The following is an 18,800-nucleotide window of genomic DNA, read 5'->3' on the forward strand; positions in this document are numbered from 1 at the left end:
GTAGTGCACAGAGTCCTACCACCAACAAAAACGAATTCAGCAAACAGGAGGGGAGAAGACAAAATGTTTGGGGCATTCTACATTCATTGTCAAACCTTGACTGACATGTGCTCCTTAGACCTGGTGCACAAATACCTCTTAAAACATCATGAGGCTCATGTGCCCACATAATTGGTCACTAATGGATTGTGATTTTGAACGTAGGACAACAGGAGGTGTTGAAGTAAGTTACAAGAACATATTGCTATTAATAGATTCCGACTAAACATCTTTCTTGATGTTTTCCGTCTGCCAATGGGGTGATATCAATGGTGCAGGTTATTTGTTCTCTTAATTTCTCTCTGTGTATGATCTGCTACAACATTGCCTTAAGCCCACTCACATAAAAGCCTCTACAGTGGACTATATTATCTCAAATAGTAGCTTGCTTACTGTGGATGATTCTCTACCTGTAGATGTGTCTGGTTATTTTAGAATCTCTTTTTCTCTGCACTATGCATATATCACATCTGTCGACCAATCTAAAAAGGATTCAACAAGGTTTTGTGACACGAAATATTTCGACCTGAGTAACCTTGCTGCACTTACTTTGAATAAACTTCCTCTTTCCTGTCCCCTTTGAAATATCAATACACCCCTGGTTTTAATGAGTGCCTGTCTTAACCTCTTGATGACTTAACTTCTCTTAATAACAAGACCCAAACCTTGGGCTTCTTAAATTAAAAAAAACTTTTACATGAAAGTAAATTGTTAAGATTGTTGGTGAATAAGTGGAATTGTTCACCACCCCTCAATCTTGATCTTTCTAGGGTGGCAGATGACAACACACAACAAAATGATTTTCAATGCCAAGGACCTGCACATGAAATTCCAATTAGCACAGCTAAAAATCACCTGAAATAACGGTTTGAAATAGTCAAATTGAATAATACCACCTCTTCATTAGATTTGCAGATCCTGCTGCTAAAAGTCTTCAGTCAAAAAGTTAGACCCCTTGAGCAGTCATTACCTCCTCTTCAGGAATTAAACAAAAATTAATCTTCCATGCAAACTCAGTCATATGGCGCTACTTTGACTCTCTGTGAAGGTGAATTGTTGAAAATCATCATCAGAACTAAAGTTTCTAACCATTTCACTGATCCTGTTCTGGGAAATATTGCCAGTGGATTGGTAAATCTGACATACCTCATTGAACTAAACTTGTGAACGTCTCTCTATGACATAGGGTGCTATCCGACGGTTCTCCGAGTTACCCAACTTCCAAAGAAACCCTCAAGGGATGTGGGGTATCTGAATAACTGTTGTCCTGACTTTCCTTGAAAGGCATTGAGAGCGGAGCTGACGCTCAACCAACACAACATATTTCTGAGAATTAGATCTTAGAGTTCCATTTGAGGGTTCAAACAGCTATGCAGTACAGAAGCTGCCTTGCTCCCACTAGTTAAGGACATTTCACACCCTGTCTTCTGGCAACTCCTGTCTTCTAGTCCTTGTTTAATCCACCACAGTTGACACAGTAAGCCATTCCATGTTCATTAAAACCTTTCCATATTGTTGTTCACAATTGGTTTGCCTCACACCTGTAAACCCAGTCACAGTGGAATAAAATTGAGCCCATCTCTCTAGTTCGATTGCCTTAATTCAGGGGTTACCACAAAACATTGTTCTTTCTCTCGTTCTTTTCAATGTGTGCATTAATTGTCTTGGACTCATACCTAAGAACTCTGGGATATTATATAATTAATATGTGGGTGATAAACAGATTTATCTCTGGATTTCCTTTCCCAATGATCTCACATCTTCCTCAAGCTCTAAAATCTCTTTAAGACTGGTTGTTTGCTTGACATTTAGAATTCAACCTTGCCAAAACTGACGTTCGCCTGCTATCATCTTAATCGCTTCTACCAGTCTATCCTGGATTGACCTCTGTGGCATCCTCGACGGCACCAAATCCTTAGGTGTCCTTCTCAGTAATCACACTAATCAATTCAATTGGCACAAGTGCTTCTTTTCATTTACTTTTGCTTTGGTGGATGTGCCAATTTTCCCTTGAATAAGACCAGCAGACCTTAGTGTTATTAAGCATTGACTATGGTAACTCTCTTGACTGGACTCCAAAAAGTGAACATTCAAAGCAGTAGTAGATGCTGCCGCATGTTAAGCAAATTTTGTGCCAGGAGCCAGACATTATGGCCATATTACACTGATGTTACTAACTCTTCAATGCCTTCCTGTTGAACCCAGAGCAATGTAGAAAACAGCTCGGATCCCTCTTAGGTTTTTACACTCTTCTGCCCATCTATACCCGAACATGAAATTGAAAGTAAGCGGTGGGTTCAGATCATTAGGAAGCATTGAAACACTGCTTCCAATTCCTCTAGCATTAAAAAAGGAACGCACAACATCACCTTTAAGTCTGCATTCGACTGATTTGAAAATTTTGTTCTTCCAGAGACATTTTAGTTGCCCTCAAATACATTTCATTTTCTCCCTTTCAAGTCCACATCCTTTGAGGACTCTCTTCATCATTGCACCCTTTCCACCTCCTTAGTGCACAAACAACCTGACCTTCACATTTCACATGCCAGGTTCGTTTCACGCCTCCCTTCACACACCTTTCCTACACTGCCTTTTTCTCCTGTATTGCTTTGTTAATACTGTTATGCACATCTATATCATTTTCGTCCATGAGCTCTGAATAATAGTCATTTTCCTTTCAATGATATCAATTACTGGAGGCTCTCTGGTGATCCTTTCATTATATTCTTTCTGATTAGTTTAGCAAATGTGAACTTATTTAGTTCACCTTAACAGTTTGACTGTTCTATTCAACTTCCGGTTATGTGTTCATCTTTATTGCTGAATTCTGCTATTTTCTTCTTTTAAGCTAATATTTCTAATGTAAATCTCTAAAGCGTTCCTGGGCAATGTCCATGCTCTATAAAACAACATAAATAAATGTCTGTGGCGCTCTGTGTCTTTTGCCCAGCAAATAATGTTTGGTCGCCATGCTTTTAAAGTGATTTGCATTCGCCTTGGCACCACAAGCATTGGTAGCTTGGAAGGATCTGGTGAATGTGCTGCTTTGTCTCCTTTCAAATTGCACAATCTCAGTTTCATCTTGATGGTGGAATCAATGTGAAATCCATATTGTTGTCTTGGAAGACTTGAAGTTAATAGCTGTTGTTTCAGCTAGCACTGGACCTACAGTATTACAAGATTTAAAACATGTCAAATAGAGAAAATGTGAATCCCCACTATCATTGGTAGATGCTACGTGGCAACTGTTGCTACTAAGCAAAATAAAAATTACTTCAGACATTAGTTCATTAGTTACTTCCAAAGATGAAGGAATTACCTTCATTTTCAGAAACTGACTTCAGATAAAGACCAATCGGTCTATCTTCTCTCTCTCTCTCTCTATATATATATATCTATATCTATATATCTATATATCTATATATATATATATATATATATATATATATATATAGATATATATATAGATATATATATAGATATATATATAGAGAGAGAGAGAGCGAGAGAGGGGGGGGGGGAAGTGATGTGCAGAGCCTATATAGGTGCCACTCCTGCGCTCTGACATCAGTTCCTTCCGTTCAGTGCCACAAAACGTGGATCTGGGGCATCTCTCATGTCTCAGACTATTACCTCATTGTTTTTTGCAAACTTTTCTCTTCAGTGTGCAAGGAATGTGATTGGAATAATCGTAACCTCGAAAGAAAAATTTACTTGGAAGAAGAATAACATTTAATTGAAGCCATACGTTGAATCTTGATTGAATGATCAAACTTTGATTTCCATGTAGAATACGGCAGTGCACTAAAGGGATGCTTCCTCGAGGGATAGCGCAACAGTTTTCAGAGTGTCGATGCTGCCACCCTGCTCATGGCGAACTAGCATTTGTCTCAGCACCGTTCTTTGGAGAACCTTGTGGTGCAGGCCAGTACTAGACCACACCCTTCCCCATCCCCAACAGAAAATTTAAATGTGTGGAGACCTTTGGTAAGTGTCTCTCTTCCTGTGCCAGCTTGGCCCTGCATTCCAATAACACCTCCTTTTGGAGCCACTATACAGATGTGGCCAAGCTCACGATTCATTGTGGCTTCGACACCATCGCCTTCATTGGGCGGACCATGAGCACCAGTGTTGCCATTCGTCACCATGCGTGGCTACGATGAACTGTGTTCTCTGGTGACGTCTAGTTCTTCTTGAGGGACATGCGCTTTATCACTCACTTGCTTCAAGACAAGTCTGACTCTGGTCTTGGACAGTTGGAAGACAGTAGGGCTTCCTCTCACTCTCGCTCTTTTTACTCAGTTGTGTAAGGCCCAACAGTTCCTTTGCTCCTTTTGAGTCCTTGACCGATGCATTCCTAGCCCTTACGCTGGAGAGGCTGAGATGCCCCCGGAATGAGGGTCAGCGTGCCGCACAGTTCTCTGTCTTCCACTTAACCTCACCACCTCCTCCCACACAGCCCCACCTGCAAAACCCATTGCAGGACCACAGCCACCCGCTAGAGGCAAAATCCACAGATTCTATTCAGGTTGGCAAAAGATTACATCAGACATGTGGTTCCTTCAGACTGTCAGAATAGGATATTCACTACTTTTCATTTCCTAGCCGCCTCGCATTTCACCGTCCACCCAACATCTGATGGAGGACCATCTGCCTGTTTTGTGGCCGGAAGTGCAAGCCCTTTTGGCCAAAGGTGCTATCGAGTGGGACACAGCCTCTAGCCAATCGAGACCTGTCCCTTCTCAACCCCTGCCCTCAACCCTGGAGACTGGATAATGGAGTTGCATCTGCAGGACACCTATTTCCATATCGCCATCCTGCCGGCCCACTGCTACCTGTGGTTCATGGTGGGGGAGGAGCATTTGCAGTGTTCGTTGGTCTCCCCAGTGCCTCTCAGGTGTTCACGAAAGTGATGGCGGCACATCTTTGGTGGTCAGGCGTGCCAGTCTTCCTGTACCTCAACGATTGGCAGTTGAAGGCAGGCTCACCCCAGGCAGTCATCAAACCACCTCCAGACTATGGCAAAACTCCTGTCATCTTTGAGGTTCACTAAAAACGTGCCAAATTCAGACGCGAGTCCTCTCAAACTTCATCTGAGCCATTCTGGACACAGTTTGGTTTCATGCCTTTACCTCTGGAAAGAGAGTCCAGGACATTCAGGCTTTTATCCCATTCTTTCAGCCTCAGTCGTGGATGTCAGTTAGGTCGACTCTGAGGCTGCTGGGACTGATGGCCTCCTACATCCTGCTGGTCGAGCATGGCAGGTGGCCTGTACGGGCTCTGCAATGGGATGTGAAGTCCCAGTGGTAACAGCATCAAGGGAACCTCTCTGATCTGGTCCAGATTTTGAAGAAGACTTGAAAGATCTGTACTGGTGGGTGCTGAACCGCAATTGAGTCAGTGGCAGACCTCCCTTCCCAGAGCGGACAGTGGTGACCAGTGTATCATTTCTGGACCAGATCAGCCATCTGGGAGAGATGGAGATAAGAAGCCTCTGGTTTCAGTGGATTCCCGGCTCCATATCAACCTTTTGTGGCTATGGGCCATCTGCTTGATGCTGCAAGCATTCCTACCATCCATCAAAGGGAGGCTGGTACAGGTGCTCAGGGACAACACCAATGCCGTGTTGTACTGCAACAAACAGGGTGCAGTGGGGTTATAGATCCTGTGTACCCAGAGACCTTGTACATCTCGACATGGATGGGACAGAACCAAGTGGCAGGCTCCCTGATTGCCATGGTAGACAAACTTCGTCACCGGTGCCTCGCACATCACGAATGGAGGTCACACCCTGAGGTGAAGCAAGGTCTGTTCCGCGAATGGGGATAACCTTAGCTTGATCTGTGCACCACTGCAGAGAATGTGCAAGGTTAGCAGTTTTGGTTGTTTGAGTTTCGAAGGTGTCTCTCGCTTGGAGATGTGTTCCAATTAAAGTAGAACTTGAAGCTCCTGTCCGCCAGTACTGCTCCTACCCCGAGTTCTAAACAAGATCAGCACTGCCCGGGCTCAAGTCATCGTAATGGCTCCAAACTTTTCAAGGAGACTCTTGTAGCATGAGACACCCTCAAAATAAATTGTAGGTTTCAAAATTTAATTTGTCGATTCACTTAGTCATTTCAATTTAATGTGTGTAAGTTTGATTAACGTTTTTAAAACACAAAACTTTTAACCTATTATTTTTAATGAATTCCAGAGCACTGACGTTCCAAATAGATGTTTAAGGGACCGATACAGGCAAACACATCCATGCTCACTAGGCCATTTTCATTTTATCCTCTTCACATTACAGTGATGGTGCAGATATTCACAATCTCTTTTTTTAATCCTTCATTCCCTGTGTGCATACTTCTAAAAGCATTCATTGGCTTAGTTGATCAGAAACATTATATGGAGGATACAGTACAAAATGCATGTGGAGATTGACAATTCCAATAAGAAGCATAACTTGACTGCATGCATGCTTTAGGCACTTGGCTGTGCAAATTAATTGCATCCTTCCTTTCTTGCTGCTTGCTTTGAGGGGTTGAGCCTGAAGATCAGTTTGTTCCTTGCTTGGTGTTTTTAGTGGGTGCCTCAATCTCTTCTAATCTAATTTGAAATAACTCTTTTCTCCCTTTTCTGTCGAACCCTATATTTATTGTCCTCGTGTTTTGCTCAAATCTTTCCCTTCCCTTTCCTGTCCTGTTTCTTTCCTGCATCATTGCACCTGTAACCTAACCCCAAAACACAAAATCCATACCATAACACAGCAGGGAATCTGAAACTGCAGCAAGTGATCCAGCCAGTGGACCCTTTGGAGATTCAGGCAGATGTGCACTGGACCCACATCCGAGTGAAAAAAGAGGAAGAAGAGGAAAATGACGAAAGGGTGTCAACGGAAGGCTCCTCTTCTTCCAAAGGTAATCTCTTCCCCTCCTGTAAAAACATAGTGGCCAATCATAGGGGCTCAAAAGCCAGCGATAGTTTGCCTCGTGTCAAGCCAGCAATCATTTCAACTCCAGTTTGTCTTGATTGTTAAAAATCTGATCCTGGTTTCTGGGGGCATTGGAAGGTGGCCGCTTAGACGTTCCCAGAGTTGGCTCTAATGAGACCTAGCCCTTATCTTCAGGAATGCCAGAAACTATATCCCATCAGCACTACATTTTGATAAAGGCAGCAGCGGTGTTGACATCTGCTTTGTGGAAGTGCCTTAGCCTGGGCCTGCCATAAGACGGTCTGGGAGTGTTCGAGCCCAAGTGTGGAGAATGCCACTGACTATAGTAAATTCTATGTTGGCGGTGGCCTGGCAGGTTGTAGAAGACTTGCGGAAGCAAGAGGTGCATTTTTTCCCGGGTTTGCTGCCGGAAGGCTGTAGGAGGATGTGTAGCCTGCACGGGGAAATGGGCACCACTGATGCTCAGCTGACCACGGGCAGCAGTGTCTGCGTTCAATTGACCCAGCCAGCTCCGGCACCCCACTGCAATGTAGGGTCTGCAGGGGCCTTTTCCCACCTGACCTCCACTACTACTTTAGGCATCAGAAGGTGTGGTGTCTTCTCTGGCGCATTGCCAGGAAGCTGCAGGAAAAGGCACGGCCTGCGCAACATCCCAACCCACCAAAAGAGACTGATTCCACAGTGTAACATGCGGTTTGGGATGGGGCAGACAAAGGCATGCCTCGAGTGTTAGGGTCCTCAATAGCTATATAGGTGATACTGGAGAAAGGCACCGCTCTTTATTGACTTTTTTACAACACCCACAACTCAGTTTCCTAGACTTGTGTCATCCTCTGACCACAGGGAATCTGAGATCACAGGCACAATGCAAAGGGGGAACGAAGCTTAAAATATACAGATGGGGGGTGGGCTTGGTGGTGTCAAGATGGCAGTTGGCCTCTAAAAGTGCTCCAGACCCATCGGGGAGACTTCGGGTTCACCTTGCTCAGCTCAGCAAGGTGAACCCGAAGTCTCCCCGGGCCTGCCCTGTGGGTTAACACCTTGCACACGGCGCTGTGGGCTCCCCCTGCCTGCGGGCCATGTTGACCTGCCGTCCCTGACTCAAGAATGTGGCCCGCGCTGGAGCAATGTTGCTGCACACCACAATACCAGTGAACATTGCAGCCACGGGCCCTGGCGACATGCCTTGCCTGAAGCCGCCTTGTCTGCAGTCCCGGCCACCTTCCGCCGGGGACACCCCCGGCCACCTGTGATACCTCCTGCATTCATGCCAGGGGCTGGCTGGTTCCAAGGCGGACGTTTCTGCGGTCCGCGGGGCCACAAGAGAGCTGCACTCGGACCTGTTGCGTGGGGACCGGCCTCCCGTTGAACTCGCTGGGCACAGAATGCTGGTCCCCCTGGTTGCCTCCATGATCACCCGGAGCAAGGAGACCCTGGAGCGGGCTAAGCACGCCCCGGCAGAGCCTAACGGGGTCTTTATATTTTGCAGGCTAGACCTACTCTGGACTGGTGAGCCACGCTGCGGCACTTAGCCCGTTCTGTTTGGAGCTGCCAGTGGTTGCGACCCGCCTATGTGATTCTGCCTTGAAGGTCGTAGGACACTCCTGGGATTCATTATGGGGTTGCGGGTTGCACGCGGGGGAGCTCCTGCCCACTGTTCTTGTGGCCCCCAGTGACCCCCAATCCCTATCTCCTGGAATTGTTCAGGCCCGGCCTGAGTGTATTGCGGCCTTTGGACCTCATGGCTTTGCTGTGGCCAACACACCTGATATTACTGGTGCGAATACATACCTATATATGTTTGGACACTAATCAGACTTAAGTGCCAACTCAATGGTGCAGTACTAGTGCATATATTTTGACAGGAAGAAACCCTCAAAAGATGATTCTGCAGCGACCCTCTCTTTTTGAGCCTGACGTCCATTTATTGCCTCCACCTGTTGTGACTGCAAATCGCTGTGCATCTTGGCTTTCTCCACTAATCCCTGGGCCTGTGCTGCCCGCAGCAAGCAAACAAACATTGGCTAACTCAAATACCCATACTGGTCAATGGGCCCCTGAGGTGTGAAGGACCCAGAGGCATTTCTGTTGGACACTGCCTTGTGTCTGCGGAGCTGGGAGCCTGACTGTCGTGGATGACTAAATCACCTTTTGGAGCCACGTCAGGCACCTTCCTCTCTCACCTCTTCCGGCCCAATTGAATCCCATCATCTTTCATGTGGTCCGGCAAGAAGTAGGCTGTGACTGGCTACACAACCTCTACACCAGGCAAAGCAACTGGCACTCCTTGCAGTTTTGGTGACACCCACCGCTGGTTTCCAGGTACGTTCCTGACGGCACCCAACTTCCTCACCTGGTTCCTTGCTATCAGGGATTGCACTGACTAGTGGTGCTTTCTCCCGAGGCCCAGCTGCTCATGTAGCAGTGAGCGGGCTGGGAGCCCTCTGAGAATACATTCCCACTCCACGCCCCAATGGAGAAAGACAAGCCCACTCGTCCGGCTGCTTCTTAAACCAGAATGGACCAATAAACTATGGGCCACAGACACGCCGGGAGTTCTACAGCAGACAAAACATTGTCCCCGGAATGGGATCTGCGTAATGCCACTTATAAGGTTATCAAAGCAGAGAGCCGCCTGTCCACAGTGGAAGATGTTACGGATCTGAAAACAAAGGTCACCCGTTTCCTCACACACATGGCGGAGCTCCATCGCCAAGCTTAAGACACCGAGAATCAGCCCCGATGTAACAACCTACTCTTTGTGGGAATACCTGAGGGTGCGGAGCTCCCACAAGCCACAGAATTAATAGAAAATTGGATAAAGTATTGGATGCCACCGGACCGACTGTCCCACTGTTTCGCTATCGAAAGGGCGCATAGGGCCCTGACACCTATGCCATCTTCAGGAGCTCCACATAGGCCCATGATTGCTCGCATCTTAAACTTTAGGTACAGAGGCTCCATCTTGCGAGAGGCCTGAGCCTGCTCTAACCTCAGATGCCATGACGCGAAGGTTCTCATCTATTCTGACCACACCAGAGAGGTACAACTGCAGCGCCGCTCATACGTGGCAGTCAAACTCCAGGCGCTCAACCTCTCCTACAGACTGTTGTTCCTGGCCCCCCTCCGAGTAATACATTCCAGAAAAACTCATTTCTTCAATACCCTCGAGGTGGCCTGGACATGTCTCACTGAAGAGCGACCTCTCCGCAGGCCAGGTGGCTTACCCCCCCCCCCCCCCCCCCCCTCCTTTTCCAAGGCTGAAAAGACATTGCAACCGCTCTCGCAGGGGCCGCAGCACCACAAGAGGGGATTCATACTCTTCACAGCATCAGGTGTGGGATCCACAGTTAAGTGGCTCGCTCTCCTCCTTGCCTGGTACCATGGTGGACATCCCGCCAAGCCGGACGTTGCACATCAACTGATGATCGGGGATTACACATTGCTGCGTTCTGTGTGCTACATTTCCTGAAGGATGCATTTGATACTATTTTATGAAGGGGTCCAACACTCTACTACTGGTTTCACATCATTGTGTGCTTCTGTTTGTAGGCAACATATACTTCTGGGGTCGAAGTATGGGATGGGGTTTGATGGGGAGCTGGGCTTGAATATTATGTTTATCTTCTGTTTTCTTTGTTTTTATCGTTCCACACTACACTCAGTCATATGAAGGGTCACAACATTGTCAGCACACTAATGGGTACAGTACCATTCACCACATGCATCGGGCGACTTCCTTGGAAGGCTGCCCTCGCTGGACCGGGCATTCCCCGCCTCCTCCGCTTATGTGCTAAGTCCCCACATAGATACAGGGGCCCTGCAGATGTCGTCATGGAAACTTAATGGGTTGCTTGACCGCGTGAAGCACATTACGGTCTTGTGCTGCACGCGATGATTCCTCCCGCCGCCCTTATGCTGCAGGAGATACACCTACTGGGGAATCACCGCCCATTCCTGATGCGTCAGGGCTATGACAAGGTCTACCACTTGGGGCACCCCAGAGGTTCCAGGGGGTGGCAATTCTGCTACATCGTTCCTTCCCTGTGGTAGTCACTTGAGAGGTGAGGAATCCACAGTGTCAGTATCTCGCCCTTACTGATAGTCTGGAAGGACACACCATTAACCTCGTATGTACATAAGCGCCTCCTGCGACCCTGGACATTCTCCTGCGGGACCTCTCCAAGGTGCTGTTGGCACTCCCCGAGGGGTTCATGGTGGTTGAATGGACTTTAAGACAGACCCTGCCCCGGCATTCCCTCTGCCGCCAGCCAAACCAGTGCTTGTTGCTTCAAGAACTAGACATCCGCTGTTGGCCTCTGTGATGTTTGAAGACTGTGGAGTCCTTGGTAGCACCAATGCACTTACACCTCTGCAGCGCACCATACCCATTCCTGCATTGACCTTGATCCAGTGTTGCGACTCAATGCCTGATAGCTCGAGGATGAGTCCTACACACAAGCACTTGAAACTGAGCTAAAAGCCTACTTCCAAACAAATGAGGGGTCTGTGAGATCAGCTGGCACCTTATGGGCAGCTTGTAAGGCCACCAATAGGGGTCACGCTAGAGGCCGAATTAGAAAGCAGGAGCGCATTTGCTCCAAACACATAACCCAGTTGGATGCGCACCTTTCCACTGATCGTACGGGAGACGTCACCCGGCAACGGGACCTAGTGCGTGAAGAAATCTGCCTCTTGTTGCTTGAGGCAGTGAAGCAAATGTGGCGCACCTCAACAGCTAGGGTTTACGGGTGGGGAGACCGAATGGCAAGTTGTTGTTCTCGCTGGCATCCCGCCCCCAGGTGGATTGGGTGATTCCAGAAATAACAGACGAGCATGCACTCACCGCACCCTTCGGAGCATTGCCCAAATGTTCACAGAGTACGACAGCCATCTTTACACGGCAGCCCCTACATTAGAAGCCAAACCAGACCCCCACTTCCTGGATAAAATACCCCCCCCCCCCCCCTAGTTATCACACTGTGAGATTCTGGTGCTGGATCAGCCCTTTTAAGCTGAAGAAGTGGGAGCTGCTATTTCCGCCGTGTCCTCCAGGTAGACCTCCGGTCCTGATGGGGTTCCCACAGAATATTATACCACATTCAAAGAAATCATTACTCCTCGACTACTTGCTCTCTATAAAGAAGCACCTGAGACTGGTGCCTTCCCACCTGAGCTTGACACTGCCACCATTGTGGTCATCCTGACGACACGACCCCAGTCGGCCTTCTGCTCCGATTACCATCTGATCTCCCTCATTAATGGGGAGGTCAAGATCTTTGCAACTATCCAGGCCACTCGTTTCAAACCTATCCTTCACACACTCATACACCCTGACCAATCCAGCTTCATGCCTGCCGGTAGCATGTGGTACTGCCTTATTGATCTCCATATTGCTCTTGCGCACTGTCATCTGCTCTTCTTCCATCTCACTTAGCCCTCCTTCTCATAGATTTTGAGAAAGCTTTCACTTATATCATGGTGGACTGAGACTACCTGGACCATTTGTTGCCGAGACCTGGCTGTGGGCCACGGTTCTGTGGTTTTGTCCACACGCTCTACTCCAACCCCAGTGCTTGGCTCCAGAACAATGGTGTCGTCTCCGGCGCTTCCCCGTATGACTGGGAACCCGACAGAGCTGCCTCCTTTCTTCCCTGGTTCCCATTGCCTTCAGATCTTTCAACTCTGTGTCAATCCAGCAAAATCAGTTCTAGTGCTTTTGTCCCCGACTCTGGATTGTGTGGCCTGGCAAAACAACATCCCTGTGCACCATCTAAGTTTCCGATAGTTGGGTATATGGTTCGCGCTCCACTCCAAGCTCACTTGGTCCCTTAATCTTGGTTCCTTGACCAGGAGAATCAAGGAGGGCGTCAATTAATGGCGACCCCTCCAGCTGAATGTGATGGGTAGGTTGGGCTTGTAAAAAATGATGGTGCTGCCTAGGTTTCTCTGTTTTACAAAATCTTCCAGTCTTGCTACCTTGCCGATGGTTCGGAAGCAGGATAAGTTGGCGTCCTCGTTTCTCTGCCACTGTTCTAGTTTATGCACTGTCAAATTGCCTCTTATGACGGGACTGGAAATGGCCAACCTTTACATCTACTCTCTAGCCTCACAGCTCTTGGTGATTTACAATTGGCTTAGCTGGGATGGTCTTACCCTGCATACTAAGTGGAAATGACTTCTGTGGGGTTCTCCCAAATTATGGCCTTGCTATACGGCTCTCCGGTCTCCTCCTCTATTCTGGGCCTGGGCAGAGCTCAAGTTACTGAGATACCATGGAGTTCCGCGAGCAGGCGAAGTATGTAGTGCATGCAGCAAAGGGGTAGTGAAACTACACAAGTCTGTCAATTGCCACGACAACATCATTCATAATGGTTTGCTGAAAGAGATTTAATATTCTTGGTGGTGATTACCTTATTCCCTTGCTCTCAACAGAAGAATTTAGTGGAAAACTACACACAGCTATTACCAGCATAAAGCCCTGGCATTCTCTGGTGGTGGTGGTCTTCTGACACGAATGCCGCTTCCATCTCACACAATGAGATAAGTAACAAAAAGCTACCATTTTCGTGTCTTTAAAGACGCATAAAAAAAGTCCGTCAGTGTATATATTTTTAAGGAACGCAAACTTTTCAAACATCCTGATGGCAGCGAAAGCTTCCCTTATTGCTGTGCTCATCTCTCCCTGCTCTGCAAATAGTTCCACTTACATTAAAGGCTGAGGAACTCTGACCTTGACTGTGCAGAGCAATCATGTGTACAGTGTTCTCACCTACCCCACAAATTATGGTAAAATATATCTGAGAGCTGAGAAAAATAGCCGTATGTCTTCGGCGACATCTTCTGTGGTGCTGCGAGCATTTGAATAGGACAGCAATTTATCTTGCACTGAAATGTTTTATGGTTACCATAAAGCATAATGTCTTGGTAGATGAAAAGGTGACACCTTAATGGACTTGCGCCTCTTGTCGCATTACCTTAGAACCGCAGATGTCATCACTTTTCAACGCCCACCCTTTGCACCATGAATGGCAACTCTCGCACTTCAACTGGTTCAAAGAAAAATAAATATCTCTCTATTTCTGCAAAGTGCGGGATCACTGTATATTTTAGGGAATGTAGCTGGGCAGAGGAGAAAAATCTTTGTGGTGACTGATGACGGAGCTAATTGGTGAAATTAATGCTATAACAATTACCTGTCATTTCTTAATATAGACATCAAAAAGTCTGTGAACTGCTTCAAATTAGATTCTTATAGGAACCCGACGTTTTTGGGTGTTGGTATATTTCTGACAGCAAGAACAGAAACATTTGCTTTTGCCCAGAAATATTTTAATAATGCCTTTAAAAGTCAGAGTATTGTAGTGAGGAAAGCAGGCAGCAGTGATGAAGCAAAGAGGTTAATTCAAGGAATCTGCAGGCCCACCACCTCCCTGACACCACAAAACTGCAAACGCTGTTTTACAGAGTACGTACACAGCCCTGGAGTGGACACATCACTAGAGTGTCAGTACTTTGACAGCTGGTCTCTATCAGCAGCTTCCGACTCTCACAACAGCGGGAAGCTCAGATGATGCGATCACTTAAAGAGTGGGAAAGAGGTCAGACGTTTCAAATTAATCTTCCTTGCTCCCAAGGCAGTGCTAGTTATTCCTCTTCCCCGACAGCCACCCGCCCACCATGGCAGTGCCATTTCTCCCGTCCCCGTGCTGACCATGTCCTCATCTTTGATGATAATTTTGTGCGCTAGGCTTCATTGTATTCATGTGGGGACCTGGGTGGTTTTCCTTGTCTGGAAGGCTGCGCTCTGTCATACCAAATGGGATACCAGACCCACGTTGCCGACTCCCTTAAGGCACAGCACATAGCTGTACGAGGTGGCAAACTTGACGGGCTTTGTAGGGTGGGATACCATTGCTATGACACAAGAAAGAAGGCAGTAAGGGATAATCAAAAGCTGCACCACCTAGCTATACACAATTCGTAAACACAATTTTAGGGCAAAGTTGCCCACCTCCCTGGTCCACTGCCAACAAAGCACACAACTATAGTACACTTAAAGAAGCACAGAGAGGCACCATAAAAATTTCAAAATGCACAATAGAGGAATCAATCCGGACTCTTCAATGATGTTAAATATGATCCTTTAATGGATTCTTGGACCACATATGGCGTAAGGTGATGCGATAGTGCAGCCAAAGTGCAGTCAACGCGTTTTGCCCCGAATAGGGCTTCCTCAAGGCAGTAGTCAGAATACTCCAATCTTATGATGGTCACGGAAGTACCTGGATCATTATATCATACACTTCAAATTGGTGTGAGATCATTCCATAATTGCAATTAATCACATGGAAAACCTTCCATTTGTCTCCCACTTTCCTTAAAAGTCCGCAATTACTCAAAGCACAACGTATTTAGTCTCCAATATGCGTAGTGCAATCCAAGTTCTGATTTCTTGTGCTCACTATGATAGGTGACATACCTAGGGTTAATCGTAGTCCACGGTCGTTACTTCATTTCAGATCCTGTGCGACGCCTTGCCTCTCGACCTGCCTTCAGTCTTGAAATACAACGTTGTATTTGCACAGGGGTATATTTCTAAAAACTAATATCTGTGATATATGACCTCTTAGTCTAACAGAGCAGTGCTGCGCAGAGTTGCCGGGATGAAACCAGCAGAGGACTGGAAAGACGCCGACGACCGGGGAAGGAAAAAATAAGAGGCGCAAAGGCTCCGGGGTCCAAGATTTTACATACCAGAGTCTTGCAGTGCCCCTGACCAGCTGTGCGTTCTGATAAAATAAAAGGGGCATGATCGTGAAACATGAATGTGGGTGCCGTACTGCAAATAAAAAAAAAGGCAATAAGATTTACAGGCCTGTTTTCAATTGCTCTTGAAATCGAAAGGCCAGGGGAGTAGCTGTGCGAAAGGAGAGCCTTCCCAGGCCACGCCACGCCATGCAGAAACAAAAGAAAAACAACTATGCTCAGGAACAAGCCTAAATGCACACAAGTGGAGGGCTACAAGTCCTGGGGTGCTGCTCTGTGGGAGTGAACAACAGACGAAAAGGAGGGACAAATAGGAAAGATTAACCACTTGGAAGCAAGGATTTTTAAAGGACACTGAAATAAACAAATGAAAAGCAAAAGGCGGGCTACAAGCCCACAAAGCATATACAACATTTCTCAGAGACCATGCAAGCGCTGTTTAGGCTAGACCCAAAAAAGCTGTAGGGAAATAAGTTCTATTCTGGTATAGATGGCTGGGCCCCAGGGTGGTTCGTGACTTATTTCACACATTAATGTAGTGTGATGACCCATAAAATCTGGGTCCAGCATGCCAGGCCCTTCCAGGGTTACCCGTTCGCATTGTACTACCCCAATCATAACAAACTACTATACCTAAATACAAGAGGCCTAAATTCTCCTAACTAATGGACCAAATGCTGTCAACATGTAAGGGAGCGGCAATATTCAGGTCCTGCACGAGAGAAACCTTATCAAGTGAAAAGACGACAGCCTGCGACACAAGCTCTTTCACCACTACTAAATACAATGTAGTAGCCTTTTCTGATGGATACTTCTGCCTGTGGATTCCTCACCTTTTGAATACCCCCTGCGCCAGCATTCCGCAGAAATTCTTTCCTAGCTCTCCCACGTCAACGAGGACGTCATAATAGCACGGCTCCGCTCGCGACTCCGTATGACAGAGCCATAAGAGGACCTCGTCGGCGTGCTAACGTCAGTTCCCTTTTTTCCGCGCCGTCGACACGTAACGGTTCTTCTAGGGACTCTCCGTTTTCTTGAGTGATTACCTTCCTCGAAGAATTCAGATATGGCTACTTCTACAAAGTCCAAACTCAAGCCCTGCAGGGAGTGTGGCGGTCACATGTCGATCACTGATCCCCATGATGATTGCCGTTGATGCTTATGTTCCGATCACAAGGTCGATGGGTGTCGAAGCTGCAGGAAGAGGAATCCGAAAGCCCTTAAAGAGCATGAGGCTAAACTCTTTAGAAGAGGGGTCAAAAGTGTGCGAAGTTGTCGTCTTCTCACACTTCGAAGTCGATAAAACACAAGAAGTTGAAGAAGAGGCATGGTTCTCAGCGCCGTTCGTCAAAGAACAAGGCATCGAGGCCGCCTTCTCCAGCTAAGCGGCTTTGAAGGAAAGACTTTGTGTCTCCATCTCCTACTCCTTCTCCACGGGCGATGCTGGTTCAGTCTCCGGCTGCGATGTCGCTGGCGTCGGGGGGGCTCTTTGACACCTAAAGGTTCTCCGGCTCCCAGTAAGTCTCCGACGCCCAGGGAGTCGTCTCCATTTCGTGTGGCTTCACCTGTGCGCGCGCCATCTTCACCGGCTCTGCAAGTTCCAGATCAGCATCAGGTCATACCTGTTCAGGAAGGTACGGATCTATATCCTCCTTTTCCTGGTCCCGGAACGGACCCTAGGCATTTTTTAAATGCGATGTTTAACATGCCAGGGCCTCTAATCCATCTGGTGTGCCTTCAGGCCCCATGGGTCCTTTGGCCTTTAATTTGGGTGTACCTCACCAGTATGCACAGGTGCCCTTCGTGCCATTCTTGCAGACGACTCCGGCTTGGCATTTTCCAGCACCGAGGTCTTCCACTCCGGTTCCTCTGACTCCTTCAGCTGTCGAGTCGGCGACGCCTTGGATTCGATCGAGGTTCGAAACTGAAGGTCCTCCATCGACGCCGATGGCGCCACATCTGGCACCGCCAACGCAGGTTCTGAAGCAGCACTCTAGGAGGGATGCGCAGAGGCTGCTTGAAGAGGAGGAGTATAGACAGGAACAAGAGGGAGGAGATATTGTCGAATCTGTGGACGAGTTTGAAGGTTTACAGAAGGCTAGTGGATTGGATACTTCCCCTGAGTATGATCTTTCATCTCTGAAGGCTGGGGTATTACAGGATGTTGCGCCTTATCATGTTGTAGTAAGAAAAGCAGCTCATTTACTTGATCTGCAATTACCTTCAGCTGAGGTGAAATCTATCATCCTGACCGAGGTTCTAAATAAATCTTCTGCAGTTTCAGAGCCTCTTCTGCCCTTCAATGAGGCCTTAAAAGAGTCTATTTTGGAAGTGTGGCAAAAACCCTTGACTGCTCCAGCAGTTGCCAGGTCCATTGCAAGAAGGTACAGGCCAGCTCCTGGGGATCCGGCGTTTCTTTCTTCACATCCATCACCTGAAAGCTTGGTGGTCCAGGCTTCTTGCTCGAGACAATCTTCTGGTTCATACCCTACCATACCAGTTGATAAGGATTCTAAAAAATATTGAGCAAGCGGCAAAGGAGGTATTTTCTTCTGCGAGTATGGCTCTAAAGTCCACTAATGCTACTGGTCTCCTTGAGAGGTCTATCCATGCTCTTATGGACTCTGTCAAGCAGCTAGCTCCAAAGTTGCATGAGGATGACCGGAATAATTTCCTGGAGGCTCTTTCTGACTCTCAGGCTGCGGCCCGTCAAGTTATACAATCGGGCCTGGACACGGCTGACTCTGTGGCTCATGTAGTGGGGTCTTCTGTAGCAACGTGACAAGCTTGGCTGAGGTCGTCCGGATTTTCTCCTGATGTTCAGGCAACCCTGCTGGATTTGCCCTTTGATTGTTCGAGACTGTTTGGCACTAAAGCTGACTCTGCCTTACAGCGCTTTAAGGATAGCAGAGCAACTGCAAGATCTCTGGACCTTCAAACGCAGTCCAGAGGATACGGCTACAAGCGTTATCGTGGATTTGGTAGGGCTGCTTCCTTTCGTGGCCGCCAACAGCCTCAACAAAGCCAGCAGCTGAATCCTTTGTACAAATCATACAGG

General features: G+C 47.4%; 1 protein-coding gene across 32 annotated transcripts in view; it reads left to right on the plus strand.

The window, feature by feature from the left end:
• Positions 1–18,800, plus strand: part of MICAL3 (microtubule associated monooxygenase, calponin and LIM domain containing 3) — a 1,875,796-nt gene that overhangs the window by 1,347,979 nt on the left and 509,017 nt on the right. For 24 of the 32 annotated variants that reach the window (XM_085652129.1, XM_085652139.1, XM_085652136.1 and 21 more), the window contains one exon: positions 6,789–6,938. The exons of the other annotated variants lie outside the window; for them this stretch is intronic. In XM_085652129.1, coding sequence (XP_085508255.1) covers positions 6,789–6,938 — 150 coding nt within the window. The remainder of the gene's footprint in view (positions 1–6,788; positions 6,939–18,800) is intronic. 32 annotated transcript variants of the gene reach the window in all.

This window comes from Triturus cristatus, chromosome 4_1 (genome assembly GCF_964204655.1).
Source record: "Triturus cristatus chromosome 4_1, aTriCri1.1, whole genome shotgun sequence".
In the NCBI taxonomy this organism is placed as follows: domain Eukaryota; kingdom Metazoa; phylum Chordata; class Amphibia; order Caudata; family Salamandridae; genus Triturus; species Triturus cristatus.